This window comes from Melospiza georgiana, chromosome 3, assembly GCF_028018845.1.
Source record: "Melospiza georgiana isolate bMelGeo1 chromosome 3, bMelGeo1.pri, whole genome shotgun sequence".
NCBI lineage: Eukaryota > Metazoa > Chordata > Aves > Passeriformes > Passerellidae > Melospiza > Melospiza georgiana.
This window is the reverse complement of record NC_080432.1, coordinates 24,059,803-24,078,132: the sequence shown is the minus strand read 5'-3', so window position 1 is coordinate 24,078,132 and position 18,330 is coordinate 24,059,803. Positions and strand designations below refer to the sequence as shown.

The following is an 18,330-nucleotide window of genomic DNA, read 5'->3' as shown; positions in this document are numbered from 1 at the left end:
TTTGGGGCTTGATGCCACAGAGCTCCAGAATAACTGCACTTGGGAGGTGAGGCTCTGGGGGGAACTGGGACACAACAGGCCAGCCCTTCACAGGTGGGATAAACAAGAGCCTGCAGGAAAACACTGTATGGCTTCCCCAATGTTTGCAGGTGTTCCAGGTCTTGTTACAATGTCCAGCTGAGCATCTGGGTGTAGCAGTGTAAGCAGGGCACATGTGTGGATTACAGCAGTGGTCAACCAGCAGCATGGACTTCACCTGAAAATCCTCCATTTGTCTCCAGATGAGTCCCTTTTACAGATATCTATCTATCTATCTATCTATCTATCTATCTAGATATCTAGATATCTAGATATATAGATACATATAAATCACATATCTTGTGTGTATATATATATATACATATATATACATGTATACACACACACACATATATATACCCAATATATTGCACATGTCTGTTGCATGCACCTTTACTTCCAAAGTTCTGCAGGTAAATAACCATTTGGTGTTTGATTTGTTCTGCATGCAGCACATCAGCTGATCCCGTTACAAGTAATTCAAAGGCTTTCCAAAGGGGTAAATCTCTGCTTATTTCCTGCCTCTAGCAATGTAGTAAAAAATTGTTTCATTTGCTGTTTGAAACCTGCAAGCAGGAGTGAAATATTCAGAAATCCAGGACAGGTCAGAGTGTAGATTTTTCCACTGTCCCAAAGCCTAGTTTAGTCAGCTGGTCGAATTAGAGTTGGTAAGTGTGTAGAAGGGCATAAAAGAAACCCTTCATGCTCTGTAAAAGCAGCCTTGAGGTGCAGCAGGGCTCTGCACAAGGGCACTAATTTGTCACACAGAGTGTCCCCAAGCTGCACTGCACAGCCCAGGCTGGACGTGGAAAGCAGGACACAGCAAGAATTTCCTAGAGCCTCACTGTGGCTGAGGGGTTGTCATCCATCCCCGGCAGATAAGTTTTTCTTTCCCAAAGGAAGGAAAAAGACCAGCAGACTCAATCCTGAAAAACAGTGTGCCTCTGAAGAAGGACATCCTCTTGCTTTGTGCTCAGGCATCTGATATCTGGCAACTGATTTTCTTCTTTGTATATACTGGCTGGATCACCCAGTGCCCTCCTGTACAGAGGGCACAGAAAAATTGAAATTGTTTTGCCTGGAAACAGATACCAGTTCAGATCACTGGAGAAGGGCAGAAAGAGAAGAAACATCTCACGGGAGTTGTTGACACAGGTAAGACGCTGGAGATGGTCCCAATCTCTCCAAAAGCCTTTTGTTCTTCTGTTTCCCAAGCAGCTTCTTCCTTGAAGTTTTTCCTCTGTGTGTGCAGGCAAAAACATGGTGGAAAGAGCTGAGCTGAGCTCACATGGATCACTGGAACTTGTGGCAAGGCTGCTCTTCCCCTAATGGAGAGAAATGCCTTGCTCCCATCAGGCAGTGAAATGACAAACGTGAAAGCCTCGCTTCCAGCTTAGTCTCAGTGACCAAAAGCTGCTGTTGGCTTTTTCTTTTTGCAGAAGGTCTCTTCACTCCCCACAGTTCTTCTCATTGCTCCCTGTAACTTTGTACAGAGGGGCAGGAGGAAGAAATAAGGGGGAAATGTTGCTAGGCCTAAGCCCCACTCTCAGCATGCAGTACTCAAAGCCTTTCTGCTTTGGCTTAATCCAGAAACAGGAGCCAGTGGAACCGTCTGTCCCTGCAGCACAGTTTGGCCATTGCTGACACCAGGCTGCAGGCTCTGGACTGAGTTTCCAAAGGCTCAGGACCAAGGCCTGCCAAATTTGGTTTTCCTGGACTACTCTAGAGAGCCTGCTGCTTTGTTTCATTTTGGTTTAGCTGTAGGAACACTTTCCTCCTTCTAGCCAGGTGCCTGCAGCTAATGGGGTTTACTTTCAGTAGCACTGCATGGTAGAGCCATAGTTTTACAGCAGCTCTGCTGTGCACTAAGAGGTGTTCACAGCTCCAGTTTCACACTCTGGAGCTGACAGAGGTCACTGTGAGCTTCGTGTGACAGCAGAGGTGCTGCGAGGTGGAAGCACAGGGTGCACTGAGGGGGGCTACAGGCCCAGTGGGATGGGAAGAGATGGGGCACGGGCGGGAAGACTGGAGCACTCACAGCCACAAACCACTCACCTGAGGACAGCTAGAGAAATGCATTCTCATCCAGATACAGCTGGATGAGAATGGTTTCAGGGGTAGAAAAGAGGACAAATAAGTAATATCTTACATGTAGAGAATCAGCATCTATTGTGAATGTGGATGTGAAATGGAGTTGCAATCCAATGAAATAAAAAACAGGTGTAAAAGTATGTAACAAATCATAAAACTGACCCCCAGGAGAAACTGGAGTGAGGAAGAAGAAGCCATCACCATCAACCTCACATTCCTCCCACAAAACAGCTCTAGATGCTGATGATTTCCTGTAACACCACCGTCAGAATGAAACCACCAATGATAGGATTTAGATGAGCATAGACAGAGGGAACATAAACATCAGCAATAGGGATAAAAGATAAGAAGTGTACAAAAGGCTTCAATTTATTTTTAATTATTATTATTGCTATTGTTTTTTTTCTGATTGGAGTATTATTTATTTTTCTGTAATCATTTGACCTAAAGTAATAATGATTTTTTATTAGATTTCAGTTCTACGGACACTCAATTCTCATCTTTATATATAAGGTATGTTTCCCTTTTGCCCAGAAACAATATTTTGAACATACACTGTAAGAAGATTTCTGAATAGCTCAGAAACATTCTGTATTTCTCACAGGTTCAAAATCACCAAATATTTTATAAGCTGAAATCACCACCAAATGTGAAAAATGCGTCTGCCCAGGAGAGATATAAGAAGCTTCTCAGCCTCAGATGGAAAGGTAAATAGTGTTTTGGGTAAAATCAACTTTTTAGTTTTTCCCTTCAAACATGTCCCTTCTTTCTTGGATGTTCTCTCTGTGAGTCAAAACTGATTCTGTTCCTCTTCTAGACTGTACTTTGTCAAAGAGGAAAGCCTCAACAGACACCTTATGAATTAGGAACCATTATTTTTAGCCACGGATCAAAATTCAAAGAAATAAATAGAAACCTCCAAACTCCTAGTCTCTTTCTAGTTCCTCAGTGAAGCTTTACGTATAAATGTCTTCCATTTCTAATGGTTCTATGATGTTTTACGGATGTATTATGCTTGCAATAAAATCCAGTAGCAATGCATTGCCATCCAAAAGGTGCCCTTAGCACCAGCTTTTCTAAACTCCTGGAGAAAAAAAAAAATAAGAAGAGGCCAAGGCCAAGAGCCACCAGAGCAGCCAGCCCTGTGCCATTTGGAACCATAAAGAAGTGAGCAAACCTGAGGTACTCCTAGTTTTGGGCTGGGCTTCTCGGCAGAATTGCAGTGTAACCTGTAATTACAAGGTACAGTGTAATTAGAGATGTTTTCACATCCTGGACATCCTGGAGCTGTGGTGTGGAGGTGATTGGCCAGAAGCCTCATGGCCATTCCTGATTCTGGGGTTTTGGCTTCCCTCTTCATTGGAGGTACTTGCAGAATATTTTTCTCTTGACTTCTATATGTCTCTTCACCAAGTCAACTCACAGGACTACCTAAAATTAATCTCTATGACTAAAAGCATCTTCCAGATGCTCCTTAAGCTCTGACAGGCTGAGTGCTGTGAGCACTTCCCAGGGGAGTTTTATCTTAACATCTGCAGCAGGTGAGGGTTGTTTAATGGCTATAAAGCTTTGGAAGATGTGCAAGATCTAGACACAGTTTTATGAGTGGCTTTGGTTTTCTCTTTGGATGACTCCAAACAACATTTGGAGATCTGATACTTGAATTCTCTCTAGTTTGAATATACTTACTGTATGTTTTTCTTCTTGTGAAATGAAAATAAGGATTTCCTGATATGCTGTATTTTCCCTTAAAGGGAAGCCCTGTTTTCCTACCAAAATGGTGAGACACCATTTTATTGCAATCTGTTGATTTATAGGATGCATGGAAACCCTCCTTCCTTAAACAGAGCTTGCCATAAAGGACTCTCAGTTAATTTCTTTTCTGTGAATTTAATTTTGGCCAGGTCCTTCTGCCTCATCCAATAGGACCTTCCCCCTTAAACCTGTAGGCCTTGGTCCCCTGTGTTTTAGCAGGGTGTTGCACAAGTCTGATTGCCTAATCCCACTTCCTCCCATTGCTGCTGGCTCTGACACGAGTCCCAAAGCGGGACATCTGAGAAATGCTTTGATCAAAGCTCCCCACCCGCCGGTGGGGTTTGGCCATTACCCTTTTGTTTATGCCCTTGCTGTGCAGCAGGGGCACTCCAGGTATTTCCCTGCTAAACAAAGGGAGGCGTTTAAACCCAGCAATCTGCTTTATGGCTCTGGGCACCGTTACTGCACACACCGTTTGACTCTTTTCTCTGCAGAGATTAATGCTGGCATCTTAAACGTTGCTAATGCCTTATAGACAATCCATTAACATCAGTCTCTCCTAAGTGGCCAGCCATACCATTATTTATAAAATAGGGATCCTTTCCCAGTGCTAGCACTAGCAATCCCTTGATTTCCCGAGCATGGAATCATGTCTGTTATCAGCTGTGGAGTATTTTACACTGCTACATATTTTTTTACTATGGAATGAGCTGCGTGTGTGTGAGTGACATGAAAAAACCCCCATAAAATAGCAGAATATTGCTATTCCACTTGCTGCAGTGTATGAGCTGATCTGGTTAGACACGAAATGCAGACAGAAATCCGCCTCACCTCTCAAGCTAATTTTAGTCTCTCCCTCTGTTCTCCGTGGCTGTGTGTGTATAAAATCACTGGCAGTCTGACAGCGTTTCAGTAACCTGTGCCACGCGCAGAGCGGGATGTACTCACCAGCCATCTGCTTGCATGGCACGGGTTAACTGAGCCTGTGGGATTGTGCTTACCTAAACAAAACCACTGCAGTGAGGGGAAAAACAATGAATGGGTGGAGATGATCAGCCCATGCATTCCAGCTAGTGCAGTCCAGGCAGCAATGACAGCCTGAAGGTTGCAGCAGCGTCGGGATCAGCATTCCAAGTGCACCAATCTTGCAGTCTGGAGTGATTTTACGTGGAGCTGTTCTTTATTTGCTGAGCCATGGCCAGTAACCAGGCCAGCCTGCAGGATGATCAGAGCAGGCACTGCAAGTTCTTATCCTACATGTTCTACCAGGCTGTGAGAGATCACAAGCCTGTGTGGATGCTGGAAGACATGAGAACTATGGAGTATTTTTACTGGGAGGAAAATGCCAGCCTACGAACCTACTCACCTTCAGAAGCCCTTCTCTATGCAGTGGTGCATAATCACCTGCCTTATGCTCAGTATCTGCTGTCTCATTTTCCAGAGGAGGCTCTCAAGGTGCCTGGGGAACACTTCTGCTATTGCCCATCCTCTGCTCCTCACCTGGCCATGGCGGTCACATACGATAGGAGAGATATCTTGGGACTGATCATCAAAATTGCACACAAGCTCCCCAGCTTGAACTCCTATATCAATAGGGCTGGCTGCTTTCATCTGGAAGATGGGAAAACACCCCTGCACCTTGCCTGCGAGCTGCTGAGGTCAGAGACTGTCCTCATCCTGCTCGGGAACGGAGCCTCTCCCAGGATAGAGGACAGTAAAGGGCTGACCCCGCTGGACGTCATCCTGGAGCAGATGTGGGACTCCAAAGTCAATGTCGCATCAAAGAAGCTCTGCCTCGACTACCTCTTGCTCTTCATGCCCAACCCACAGTTTAAGATGCGGAAAGTTCTGCAGGAGCATCCAGACCACTGGACAGCTTTGCTGGGAGAAGACAAATTCAACAGCCTGGTGGGGAACACACCTGCTTCTTTATATCTGCAAGCTATGCAAACTATTCTCCAGACTCTTCCCCCTTCCCACTTCCCTAAAAGCATCCAGGAACTACCTATACCTCAGGCACTAAAGCCCTTACCATCCTATGGCAAAAAGCTACCAGCAAAAAATGTGGTAAATGTTTTTCCTTGACTTTATTCAATGGGTCTTGGATTTTCCAAGGCAACTTAGAGGAGCTGGCTATCCACCCTCTGCATTTTAGTGTGATTTTAGTACTTAACGCATTCGGCTATGCTGGAAAATCCAATATTTTGTGACAAGATTTTAAATGTCTTTTCTAACTGATTGCAGGCACGGCACTTTTAAAGGCAAAAGCCTTCCTTGTTTTCTGTTTTATTGTGCATGTGAAGGGTTAACTGTAGTTGAGACTGTGTTATGTTTGGTTTCTTAGTTGTCAGCTGGTATCAGTGTATCTGAATTCCCAATATGATAACTGTATCATGTGTAATGCACCTGGGTTAAAAGGAACTACGTACCCAGTGGGATTTTTAAATGGTGTCACTGCTGGAGCTGGGAGAAATACCATCCCCTTCCAACGGGGTTCAAACATCAAGTTCCCTTTCTAACAATGCTCAAGCATCATTAGTAATAACCACAAAGTGCATGGCTGATGCTGCAGGGATGCAGAGGCAGTTCCTGCAGGATAACTGATCCTATCGAGTTACTTTACAGCAGGTCATGGTGTGGAGGGCATGAGTTCAGAGAGGGGCTGTGTGTTTATTCCTTGGGGATGGGAGATAAAGATCCACAGAATAGTTAATGGAAAGCATCCAATCTCATCTGGGAGTGAGGGGGTTAAAGGCAATCCCAGCCCCGATGCCTCTACAGACTTGTGCAGTGGGGAAGGAACCATTTTCCCCACTGTCCAGTAAACAAATGGCAATTGGAGCAGGGACATTGGGAGCCCTGTCTTTCATATGTGACATTATTTCTCTGTGGCTTGTGTTTTGGAACATATCTCTGCAGGAGATGTGGCTGGCTAACTTGATTTCCCTGTGGGCCTCAGAGCCCCAGGCATTTGTTACTTATCCTAAGCTGGGGTATGATGTTCTGCTGTTAAAAGTTGTTACTTGCTGTCAATTAGAGTGTTTTTGCCACCCAGGTCCAGATAGAAATCCTTATCTTGGAAGTTACAAATTGTTTCCACTAACGGGGCACTGCAGGCAGGGTGAGTTTGCAGAAAGTGAGGCTGGGTCTGGGCAGCCTTCTGGGTAGCTGTGAATCACACTGCCCTCTCTGCTCAAGGCACTGCTCCTGCTCTCCTGGCTGTTCTCAGCGTCAACAGAGCAGTGGCAGAATCCCAGCTCCCTTTGGGGGACATCCCTTATTTTGGCTACCAGCATTCCTCACTCCTTGTAAGCGCAGAACCCTCTGTTGTGCTGAAGGAGCACAACTCACTTCCCCCGCCTGCACTGGGCAGAAGTGGAGAACTCACTCTCCTCTTCAGCTGGATTTGGGGCCCAAGGCTGTGGGGCACAAACCACTTTCTGCAGGCAGTAGCTAAGAAAGATGTGCAGTCAAATCTCAATTGCTTTGTGCAAAAATGGCTCATGTCTTCTCTGGCTAATTCCCTGCCTGTGCCAAGGAGGCCGTGCTGGACCTGCTCCTGTCTTCCTGTCAGCACAGGGAGCACTTCCATTTAGTTTCCTTCTGCATGGGCTACCTCCTGTGTGACAGGACACTGGCAATGCCAGCTGTGGCCAGGTGGAGATGTTGCAGAACATGCCGTTCACAGCCACCTGGATCATCCTTTCTGAGGCACTGGGATGCTCCTCCCAGCCATCTCTTCCAGCATGCTGTGGGAGGATCTCAGTTCCGGTGCCACCTGTGCTAGGCCAGGTGAATGAGCAGCCTTGCTTGTGAGGTGGAGGAAATGTCAGCCCAGCCCTAAAGGTGGCAAGCAGGCCATGAAAGGGTTAACCCTTCTCCTGAAATCCCACATCTCTGGTGCTGCAGTATCCTTCCACTCCTGCCCCTGGGGACTTAAATGTCCTTCTCCATCTGTGTCTATTCCTCCTTGTTCGATGGGGAAGGCTGCAAATGGGGAAATGCAGGGTCAGCGTTGGGTGAGGGTTTTGGGGGAAGCCTGCGCTCGACAGCTTGTGCTGCAGACAGAGGCTGTCACAGCTTGGGAAGCAAAGCAGAGCCCAAGGCAGATTTGCATTACAAGCAGTGGCTCAGCTGTTCTGCCAAGCCCTCAGGCTCCCCAGCACTGGCACATACTTCCCAAAAAACCCGGAGCTGGAGGCAGAGGACAGAGCAGGCTCTCGGTGCCCGTGGCTGCCCGGAGTGACTGTGCAGAGCACGGCCCCTGTGGCACCGTGTGGTGCGAGGAGCAGGACTGGGTTTGTCCCAGCAGCACTGCGGTGTCTCATCCGGATATCGGTGGGTGAGAGGGGGAGGAGGCTGGTGAAGGATATTATTAGAATAGTAATTAGGTCCTGGAAGCAGAGAACCCGGGAAAGGAGGAAATGGAAATCATCCAGCGCTATTGCACTGGCTCGAAACCAAGTGAGTTTCAGTGCTGTGAAGAGTTTCAGAAAAGACAGGAGGGAGGGGAGGGCTGTTCATCTTACAAATCCAAGGAGGCAGGTAGGGACTGTTGGCATTAATGCCAGCACTTTCTATTAAGGCAGAAGGCCACGCCCAGAGAGCCAGAGCAGCCCACTGAGAGCAAGTCAGTGCAAAATGGTGCAGGAGTCTCCTGTTGGCTGCAATAGTTGTGGATCAAGGCAGAGGTCAGAAATCAGGCGCTTTATGGCTGGGTTTGTAGCAGACAGCAGGATGCTTGTGTGCATGCATTTGTCCCGGTGGGAGGCTCCCTCAATCCACCTGCCAAGAGAGAGGATAGAAGATGAATTGTCTTGAATAGTTTCTGGGACATTCCTGCGATTGGTGTCCCAGCCTGGAAGAAAGCTGCTGGTCCATTGTTGGCCAACATGGCCAAAAATTCTGGGGTGTCAGCCCAGAGTATAGACAAGTATCCACACAGGAAAGATCACTCCACAGCCCTCTCATTTCTCCTTTTCTTGACCATTTTAACAAGAGATCGAGCGCCAGCTTGCCCTCAATCACATGGGTCCTCCCATGTGCAGTCCCAGTGGGACAAAGTTTAGGGTCATTAGCACTGTGGCGACAGCACTTTCCATTGCCTGTAGCAATGTGACAGCAGGATGGGCATTCCTGCTGGAATAGGGGAATCTTCTCCCTAGACCCTGTTTGCTTATATTGTGGTGATCTGCCTGTTAGTTTGAGATCCCATTCATCTTCTTTGTCAATACAGTGACATTACATCAGATATGGCCAAATCTACCTCAGCCCCATCTGTGTTGGCTTTTTCTCTCCATTCTTTCCAAGCCAGGTCATTAGCAAAAGTAAACTCAAAAATATTTTGCAATATTTTCCTGCAACCTGACCGTCTTGAAAAATCCCTATGCTTGCATGGCAAATATGTTGCTGGCTTTGTTAATCAAAAAGGGTGCTGGGTGCTGTGTGGTGATGTTTACATTCTGCATATCTGCATACTGAGTAAGTGTCACTCAGATCTGTATTTCTGAACTTGGGAAAAAGAATAAACACAAGAGAGAAATGGGGAAAGGGTAAAGTCTTTTCTAATCTTCGGATTTAGGTTGGTTCTGCAGGTTACATCTCTTTAATTTCAATTTTGAGGAGTAACATTGTAAGGGTCTGAATTGTCTGTATGTGTGAGCCTTTGGTTTTGGTGAGAAGCATTTCAGTGAGTGCAGTGGGCTGGAGTGAGTGAGTGAGTGAGTGAGTGAGTGAGTGAGTGAGTGAGTGAGTGAGTGAGTGAGTGAGTGAGTGAAAATGTACAGATGTGTGTGTGTGCACGTGTGTGAGTGCCTGCCCTCCTGTCACACGTGTGAGTGTGTCTGCCCTCCTGTCACACGTGTCTGCCTGCCCTCCTGTCGCACATGTGTGTGTGTGCTTGCCCTCTGCTGGCAAATCCGTGACCGACTGGCAGCTCCCGCGCACTGCGCTGCTCGGACCGGCAGTGAGCGATGCCCTACAGAAGCCGCCTTTTCACGCTGTCAGTGTGTGCCCCAGGCCCCTGCTGCTGACAGGTAAGGACGTTTCTTCTCTTGGAAAGAGGCAGCAGTTTTGCTCTTGAAATGGGTGTTTTATCCCCGAACACCAAGCACAAGGGCTTCTGCTTGCTGCTACTGCAATCATCCAGTAAAGGGTTTGTGATGCTGGTCACACTTTATTCTAGAACACTTTTTCTTTTTTTTAATAAAATGCCTTAAACATACATCTTTGTCTTTCTTTTTTTTTCTGGGCTGCCAGTAAAATTCAGCTATGTATGACTTCCTAACCCTATGCTTCTGTCTATTTCTGCAGCATCATTAGCAGGAAGGACAGGCCAGATTCTGACCTCACTTACACGTAACTCCCTACACCTGAAGTAACGCTTTGTAAGTCGGTTCCATCACTACAGATGTTTGTCGGTCTAAAGGAAAAGAAACTGTTCGTGTATTTATGTTCTTCCAGGCTCCATAACTCTGACTTTACATATAAATAAATGTGACACTTAGTCCCTGAAAACATTTTTTACATTTTTTGTACTCAGAATGTATATAGATATATATTTTCCATCTCTAAAATCAATGACATTTCCCTGTTCCCAGTTCCCTTGGCATTTCTGGAATCAGCATGGCAGTGACAGATGCTGTTGGTCACTTTTAAGACTGAATGTTGCCATTCCCAAGTACAAATGAATGTTCATTGTATGATACAATTTTCTTATAAAGCCATACTTTTGTAATTTTGGTTTCTCTTTTTTAGGGGGGGAAAATCTTCCCCATTATTGTGTTTACACATTACTCGCTGCATGATTAAAGATAAAACAATTGTAACGTGCTGGAATCAATGATATATACATAGCCTGATATAATTAGGTACACTAGCTGTGAAAATAATTTAATCTTGATTGTGTTACATAATAAACTTGAAATATAAAATTGATGTGTCTTTTATTAGCCAACTGGTCAAAACCACCCACGAGTATCTGTTGCTTTTCCTTTGGCTTATCTTATTGTTTGATTATTTCATTCTGACTTCTGAGCCATTGTCTCAAAATATGTGTTCTGAGGAAAATAATATTTCCCTTCACTGGCTTATAGTAGCTGACTGTGCTGTCAGAGGATGACCTCAAGTGATGGGGTGAACCCACACTTCACAGATCTGCTGAAAGGTGGTGCTCAACAGAGGTTGAATGGTAATTAGTTTCAGAGATTTTCATTTTTTACGTTTGAGTTCAGCTTATGCAGCGATTTCCAATGAACATAAGAGTGCTGGTAGGCTGCTTTACTTCTCTGGTTTGTGCACCATCAACCAGCTCCTTTCCTTCCTCAGGTTTTTCTGGGTACAGGAAGGTGCCCTGGCAAGGCTTCCAGCACCAACCTCTCCTGTAGGCTCAGCTGAAGGTCTCCAGGCAGATGAGCACCTCTCACCCTCTGTGCTCTCCATGGGGTAATAAGGATCCACCAGATTCTGTGCCAAAACCTGAACCATCCAGATCCTCCTCTGCTCTGATAAAAACAGCTACCCAAAGTGTTTCAGGTGATGGGTAGCTGGTTTGGATGATGAGGATGGTGATGATAGTCATGGGGTGTAGACTCCAGTGCCAACTGTACCCACAGATCTCCTCAAGGCACATTAGTACATGCAAGCCATAACCAAGGGATGACTCCTTTGAGCCCGTGCTTGCATAGTATATTATTGGTTTCATGGAAGAATGAAGAGAGGGAAGTTTCACTGATCTCATTTAAAGAAGATCAAGACTATGTCCTTGCCTTCATAGCAGGAGATTTATCCCTAACTACTTCACCCAAGAATGTGGTCCCCAAAGATGTAGTTTTCTGGTTTATGTGCTTCCATGTTTCCTGTGCTTGAGAAAGGGAATCTGATTTAGTTTCTCTTGTGCCCTGGCAGCTCTGCTGGGGCTGACCATCAGGGAACTCCAGGCTGACACATTCCTCAGAGGCAGTCCCAAGTAGGTATTGGTTTTTTACAACTGTAGCTAGTTTGAGCCCACACACCAGCAGGCAGCAAGACAGAGATTTAAATAGAGAAATTGAAAGGGTATATTCCCTTGAGTGGGAGGAAGCACTGTCACAAGCGGATGATGCACTGAGCGAAATCCTGCCCACGCCTCAGTTACTTGGGTGCACCTCCCTGAGTGAGTCACCCCAAAAGCAGCTGACAGGTTTGGCATGTCCCACGCTGTCCCGTGTCTCCCTGGCTAGCACAGCAGCAATGCCTTGGGGGAGCATGCTCTGCCTTCTGCGCCACCACTCTCAGCTGGTGACATGGATGGCCAGCAGGCTCCAGCTCCCGAGATGCCTGCCTGTGTCTCCAGCCCTTTGGGAGCTGCTCTGAAGCCAAGAAGCCAGATTTCTCCAGGGGTGACTCCTAAGCAGTGCTTGGTCTGGAAAATCAGTCGTAATTTCTTCTTCTAGTAAAATGTGTGTGTGCTTTGCTATGGATTTGCTGTGTGAAGGAGAAGTTTATTGCTGGTGGGAAGGCTTTTTGCGAATTTCATGAGTTCGCAGAGATAAGAGAGCTGTGCTCTGTACACCAACCAGCTCTGCCCACCCACACAGATCCCCGAGGAGAACAGTGAGGAGGAGGAATGATTATCACAGAGCTGTCAGACTCATGCAAGAAAACCTGGGAGGAAGAAAGGGAAGAAAAGGGTTGGGAAAGGCTGTATGGCAAGATGCCTTGTGGGAAGCAGATCCCACAGCTGAACAGAAATAGGGAAAATAGTCTGGAGAATCCCAAACCACAGTACAAGCTATGAGAAACACAGAAACCACCCCCTACAACCTTCTCATAGAGCTTGGCTTCAGGGTTACAGAGAATATCAGGATGATAAAGAAGAGGCTGACAAGCATTAGAAAAGGAAAGAATCGTTAGAGCTGACTGGGAATTGATGTTTCTATTCCACCAAAACCAACAATATTGCAAAATACACTTCTGTTCTAATTAAAAATGAAAATTAAAACTATCAAAACGAATTTTACAAGGAAGAAAACTGATTCAGATCTATCAAGATATTTCTTAAAGAATAGTAAAATTTTGATAATGTAATACCTGGCTTTTTATTTTTAACAGTGTTAAAGCACTAAAAAAGAATCAAAATGTTATAAAAATACCCCAGTTCTTTTGATAGCTGAAAGTCTTTGTTCAGATTTTCATGTACCAGAATTTTTGTTAAAATAGGGACATAAAGCTAACAGTGCTGGGTTGTTCCCAGCATCATGCCATGTCTCCAGCACTGGCAATGGGAGAAGCCAGGTAAACAGAGCACCTTTGCCTGGCTACTTTCAGCAATACATTCCCTACTTAATTCTGTCAGTTCCCACAGCTGTTGGATTGGGGATATTGGAGGCTATGCCCTTGCCTAGTCTTTCAGAGTATTCATCTTTTGACCTAGTGTCCCAAATTTGTCTGGGACTTTTCTGAGCCTGTTGATACAGTCACATCCATGACTTCCTATGGCAGCAGTTTGCATTTATCTGCACCCAAGCTCACCTGCCACCTCTTTTTCCTACTCAGTTTAGTATGTGCATAGTTTACTACTTCAGGTGCCTCTGTGTGGTGTTTGGATACCTGGAAAACTCCAGCAGCACTGTGCACACAGAGCTATCACTGCTCACTCCTTTCTCCAGCCACAGGTTATAAACTAAACAAAACTGGTTCCCGCACCAATCTCCAGGACAGCCCACTGCTGACTCTTCCTCACCCTTTGCCATTCTGTAACCAGCTTTCACTGCATGAAATAACTCCTGTGATCCCACGACAGCATAATTTTTAAAAATAATCTTTGGTGTGGAATCTTGCCCACAGGTTTTTTTGAACCCAAGTACCCTATGTTCACCAGATCTCTCCTTTATCCTCTGTCCTTTTGAGTGAGGTAAGTAATTTACAAACAATTCCATTTTTATGAAGGTAATCTTTGCAGTAAAATCTGTTCTAACAGGAGATGGCAGAGTTTAAAACCTTTGTCCATTAGAAGGACCTAAAGATTTTTTTGCAAAGTCTGCTTACAGAAGTACAGCCCATGGTGTGGTTCTTGGAACTGTCCCGTGCAGGACCAGGAGTTGGACTCAATGATTCTTGTGGGTCCCTTCCAACTCAGAATATTCTTTGGTTCAGTGATTCTGTAAAACACTTTGCCTGGAGATTGCAGGGGAATTCCAGATGGTATTTCTTTAGAAGCGTCTCATATTTTTGAGGCTTTGACTGAAGCTGAAAATGAGCAACTATAGGACAAAAATCTCTGTTCTTCTGCCTGGAAGGTGTTAGGGAGTGACACTGTAAGCAGACTCTTCTTCTGAGTCTACAGATCCTAGTGAGATACTATTTTCAGCTGTGATGCATATATTTGCAGACACTAAACTTCCCACCAATAGAGGTGATTGCTTGATCAAATGAGGTTTTTTTATGCAACTCCTCCTGTGGGTAGAACTGAACTTCACTGATAGCTACAGGCTTTGGCTTCCTTCTCTACCAGCCTGCAGAGCCCAGCATGGTGACAGACAGAGATAAAATTACATTACATGTATAATTTGGGATTTCATGAAAGGAAAGCCAAAATGATAGGAAGAAAGAGCTCTGCCTAATTTAGGTTTCTGCTTAGAGGTGTGTTCCCTAAACCCTCAGAACACACATGCTTACTTAGGCTCACTGAGATCTGGTGAGCCTCAGGGAAGTGTAAGATATGGCAAGTAACCCAAATTTGGGATCAGGGAGGCTGAGAGTATCTTTCCCACAAAATTACCCAGCTCTTCTTTCGCAGAATTAACAGATTCTAGCAGCAGATTGGTGCTTTTTGTTCTCTGGAAAACATGAACCAGATTTCAAAATGTCTCAGTTCTGCCCTGACACACATGAACATCATCCCCTCAAGTAAAAAAACATCACTAAAATGACAAAGTCCAAACCTAGACCTGTCCATGCCATTTCTTATTCCCCTTTTGCAGATATTTAGAGCTGGGGAGCCCCCTCCATCATGGCCCAGGCCTTTGCCCCCACTGCCTTGGAGGGGATGAATACACAAATTTCAAGCTGTAAATTGACTGCACACGATACACAGCATACAGCATTAACACACATGCAAGCACCATAGCTGATATGAAAGAAGAGGCCTTTCATGAGTTTTACTTATTTTTAGAGTGAAAAGCCCCTGCCTCAGGCAGGCAGGAGTCCAAGACTAACATCCCAGTTCCTTACTGGTGCCAGCCTGACAGGTTTTACTGAGACGCCTGCTAGTGTAACTCCTCTAAGATTCAGGCAGCCAACTCTTTGCCTTTAGGATCAGGTCAGAGTTTAAACAGGCAACTTCAGCTTTACTTTTTAGCAGCTACTGCTAAAAAGTGGATGTGGACCTTTATACCATCTTCAATTAAATCTAGAAAGTGTTCAACCTGGCAGAGCTGCTAATGAATGTGCTCTCACCAGCTGAAAGGAAGAGAGATGAAAAAAAAGGAATGCCTTTTAAAATTAAATCCCTGTGTTTAAATTTTACATTTCAAATGCTTTAAGTGTTTTTTTTCTTCTTTTATTCCTGCAGTGTTGCCTGAAAAACCAGTTTTGCTCGGTTACTGTCAGCTTCACTGCATGGCTCCCTGTGTTTTCACAGTCAGTCCTCAAATCGCCACAACTTTGAAGTAGGTCTATCTTCCAAAGGGACACCTTTTCTTCCTCCTCTCCTCAGCATCAGTAGCACATGAGCGCTGTGAGGCTTATGAACTACAGTAACACTGTTTATTAGAATAGAAAATAGAGATGCTAACTCATAAAATAAGGAAACAGCTGGGCAGGGCCAGATAGGAATAAAAATGAGTTATCAGCAGCCTTCCCTTCTCTTAAGAGTGCCCTGGCTTGTTGGCTGCCTGAGCTGCGGAGAAGTAAAACCATCTCCTTACACCTGTGCAGGCGCTACCGGTGATCATTTCCACACATCCCCCCTGTCTTGCTTTGGGTTTGTTTTATTATTTTTTGACGACTTTTCTTACTTTCCACCCCGGCGGCTCCTGGAGCGCGGGCACCGGCAGGGCCTGGGCCGCCGCGCCGCCATCGGCCGCCAGGTGGCACCACCTCCCTTCGGCTGCCTCCGTGAGGGACCCCCCCCCCCCCCCCGAAAACCTGAGGGAGCCCCGGGCTATGAGGGACCCCCGGGTCGTGAGGGACTCCCGAGGCCCTGGGGGAGCCTGAGACTTGGAGGACCCCTGAGGCCCTGAGGGACACCCAGGCCCCGAGGGACCCTTGAAACCCTGAGGAACCCCCGGGCCATGAGGGACCCCTGGGCACTAAGGGACCCCTGAAACCCTGAGGGACCCCCGAGCCTTCAGGGACCCCCGGGTCGTGAGGGACCCCTGAGGCCCTGGGGGACCCTGAGACCTTGGGGGACCCCTGAACCCCTGAGGGACCCCCAGACCGTGAGGGACCCCAGGGCCATGAGGGTGCTGCAAAACGTGGAATATGCAAAATTTTCCTTGAGAAAGGACATTCTTTGGTGTTTGATCTGTTCTTCGGTGTTTGATCTTTGTATGCTTTTCAGCCTAATCAGCAGGAAAGGAGATTTTAGAGCAGCTAAAGAGCAATCCCTGAGTGATGCCCAGGTGTTAGAAAGATAAATTACTTGTTGGTGGAGTTGCCTTGTTAATGTTTAGGGCTTCAGGTGTTTCAGTGATCTCCTACCTTGGGGGAGGTTAACAAAGCCTGGGGAGAAGGATGTGCAGCTGATAGTGGACACAAAGAATGCAGAATTTATGGGCCACAAAGACATTTGGCAGGATCCCAAAGATAAGGAAGAAACTAATAAAGACAGCTCAGCAACTGTGCTGAACCAGCTCCAATTGGGTAAAATGTAATTCTGGCAGGGGGAGGTGGTGACCACCATTTCACCAACTCACAGACCCAAGAAACCCACTGACCAAAAAGAAGGGAAAGACTGAGTATGGGACTAATTAGCAGAAGAAGCAAGAGAATCATTAATAAGCAGAGGACAGAATACTAATTAAGAAGAGAACTATGTAACTTGTAGCCAGTGAACACAAATTCCTTTGTTTGCTAAAATGTATAAATTGCAATAGGCTTTGATAGTTGGTGTGCTTGATTTGTGGAATACCACTGAGCATCCAGGCAACTCTAAGATAATCAATGTCTCTCTCAAGTGTGTAATTATAGGCTTGTTGCCCACAAATCCCATTTTTTTTGTGGATGACAAGGTGACTCCAGGGCTGTGAGAAGACCCTGCCACTGTGAGGGGACCCCAGGATTGTGAGGTGACCCCAGTGCTGTTGGCTGCCCCTTGCCCGTGCCTGTCTGGTGATCCTACCAGACAGATCCATCTTTTGGATACAGTGTCCAAGCCAAACCCAAATGTGCAAACCCAGCTGCAGGAAGGCAGTGCAGGTGCCTGTCAGCCACCAAAGAAAGGTTTTTCAGCAGAAAGGTTTTTCTGGTTTATTCAGCAATGGAAAGGCCTCATGCTCCATGGAAGTTGACCCTGGAGCTGGGCTCTAGACAAAGAAGTACAAACAGATACAAATTTTTTCACACAGGGCATATGGGGTTGCTGGGCAGAGATGAGATGAGCAGGCAGACATTTTTCATCCTCTCTGCTGCCTCCAAGGGAAAGGAGAAGCTATGGTGCCTTAGCTGGCCGTGGGAGGCTGAGAGGCTCCATATCTGTGTTTAGCAAAGTACCTGAAATCCAGGGATGTGATGCAGCCCTGTTGGATCAGTGCTCCTGCACAGCAAAGCTCATTGGAGAAGTCAGTGGTGGTAGAGCTGTGAGAACCACCATTTCCCACTTTCCCAGAAGAAAAGTGGCTGGGGCAGGAAGCACATCCACTGCAGATCAGCAAGCAGCCTGCCTGTGCACTGAGCATCTCCTGCAGAAAGCAAAGAATTGATGAGGGGCTTGATACCTATCAGGAAACAAGGAAAGGTACTGCCAAAGATGTCTGCTTCTGGCACATCTATGTAACATCAAATACCTAGACAATGGTAGATGGCCCAATAGCCTGAAGTCTCAGCTAAAATAAAAGCCAGTTTGTATTTTTGGACCTATCCTTCTCTGATCTGGGGGTCTGTTCCTTTATTTTTTTTTTTCATTCCTCTCTGCTTCAAGGCTAATCAGCAGAGCTTGCAAACCAATAACAAATTGGTTAAAAATCATCTTTATATGCAAAGCCTAAAATAAAACATCTGTATATATCCCAGAAGCCTTCACTACCTCCTGTTTTATTAGTATCTCTAAAATAACTTTTCTTTCCTGACTCTAATTCCAGCTAGAAGCACTCTGCTAATCCTCACAGGACTGTTATGTGTATTTCCAATTAAGCAATTTATAAGCACTGGCTGTGAGGAGCTTTTTTGTTCTTAAGGAAATTATTTCTTCATTAAGAGTAAAACAAG

The 18,330-nt window shown here is 45.8% G+C and overlaps 1 protein-coding gene across 1 annotated transcript; it reads left to right on the top strand.

Moving 5' to 3' along the window:
- The first annotated feature begins 4,821 nt into the window (after positions 1-4,821).
- LOC131081913 (ankyrin repeat domain-containing protein 9-like) lies at positions 4,822-10,825 on the top strand. The gene is made up of 2 exons (XM_058021308.1): positions 4,822-5,991; positions 10,237-10,825. Exons 1-2 carry the CDS (start codon positions 5,119-5,121, stop codon positions 10,243-10,245), a joined length of 882 nt encoding a protein of 293 aa, XP_057877291.1. The 5' UTR covers positions 4,822-5,118; the 3' UTR covers positions 10,246-10,825.
- Positions 10,826-18,330: the final 7,505 nt, after the last annotated feature.

Excerpts from the sequence above, each read along its gene's own strand:
- LOC131081913 (XM_058021308.1), top strand. The coding sequence starts at position 5,119 with ATGGCCAGTAACCAGGCCAGCCTGCAGGATGATCAGAGCAGGCACTGC.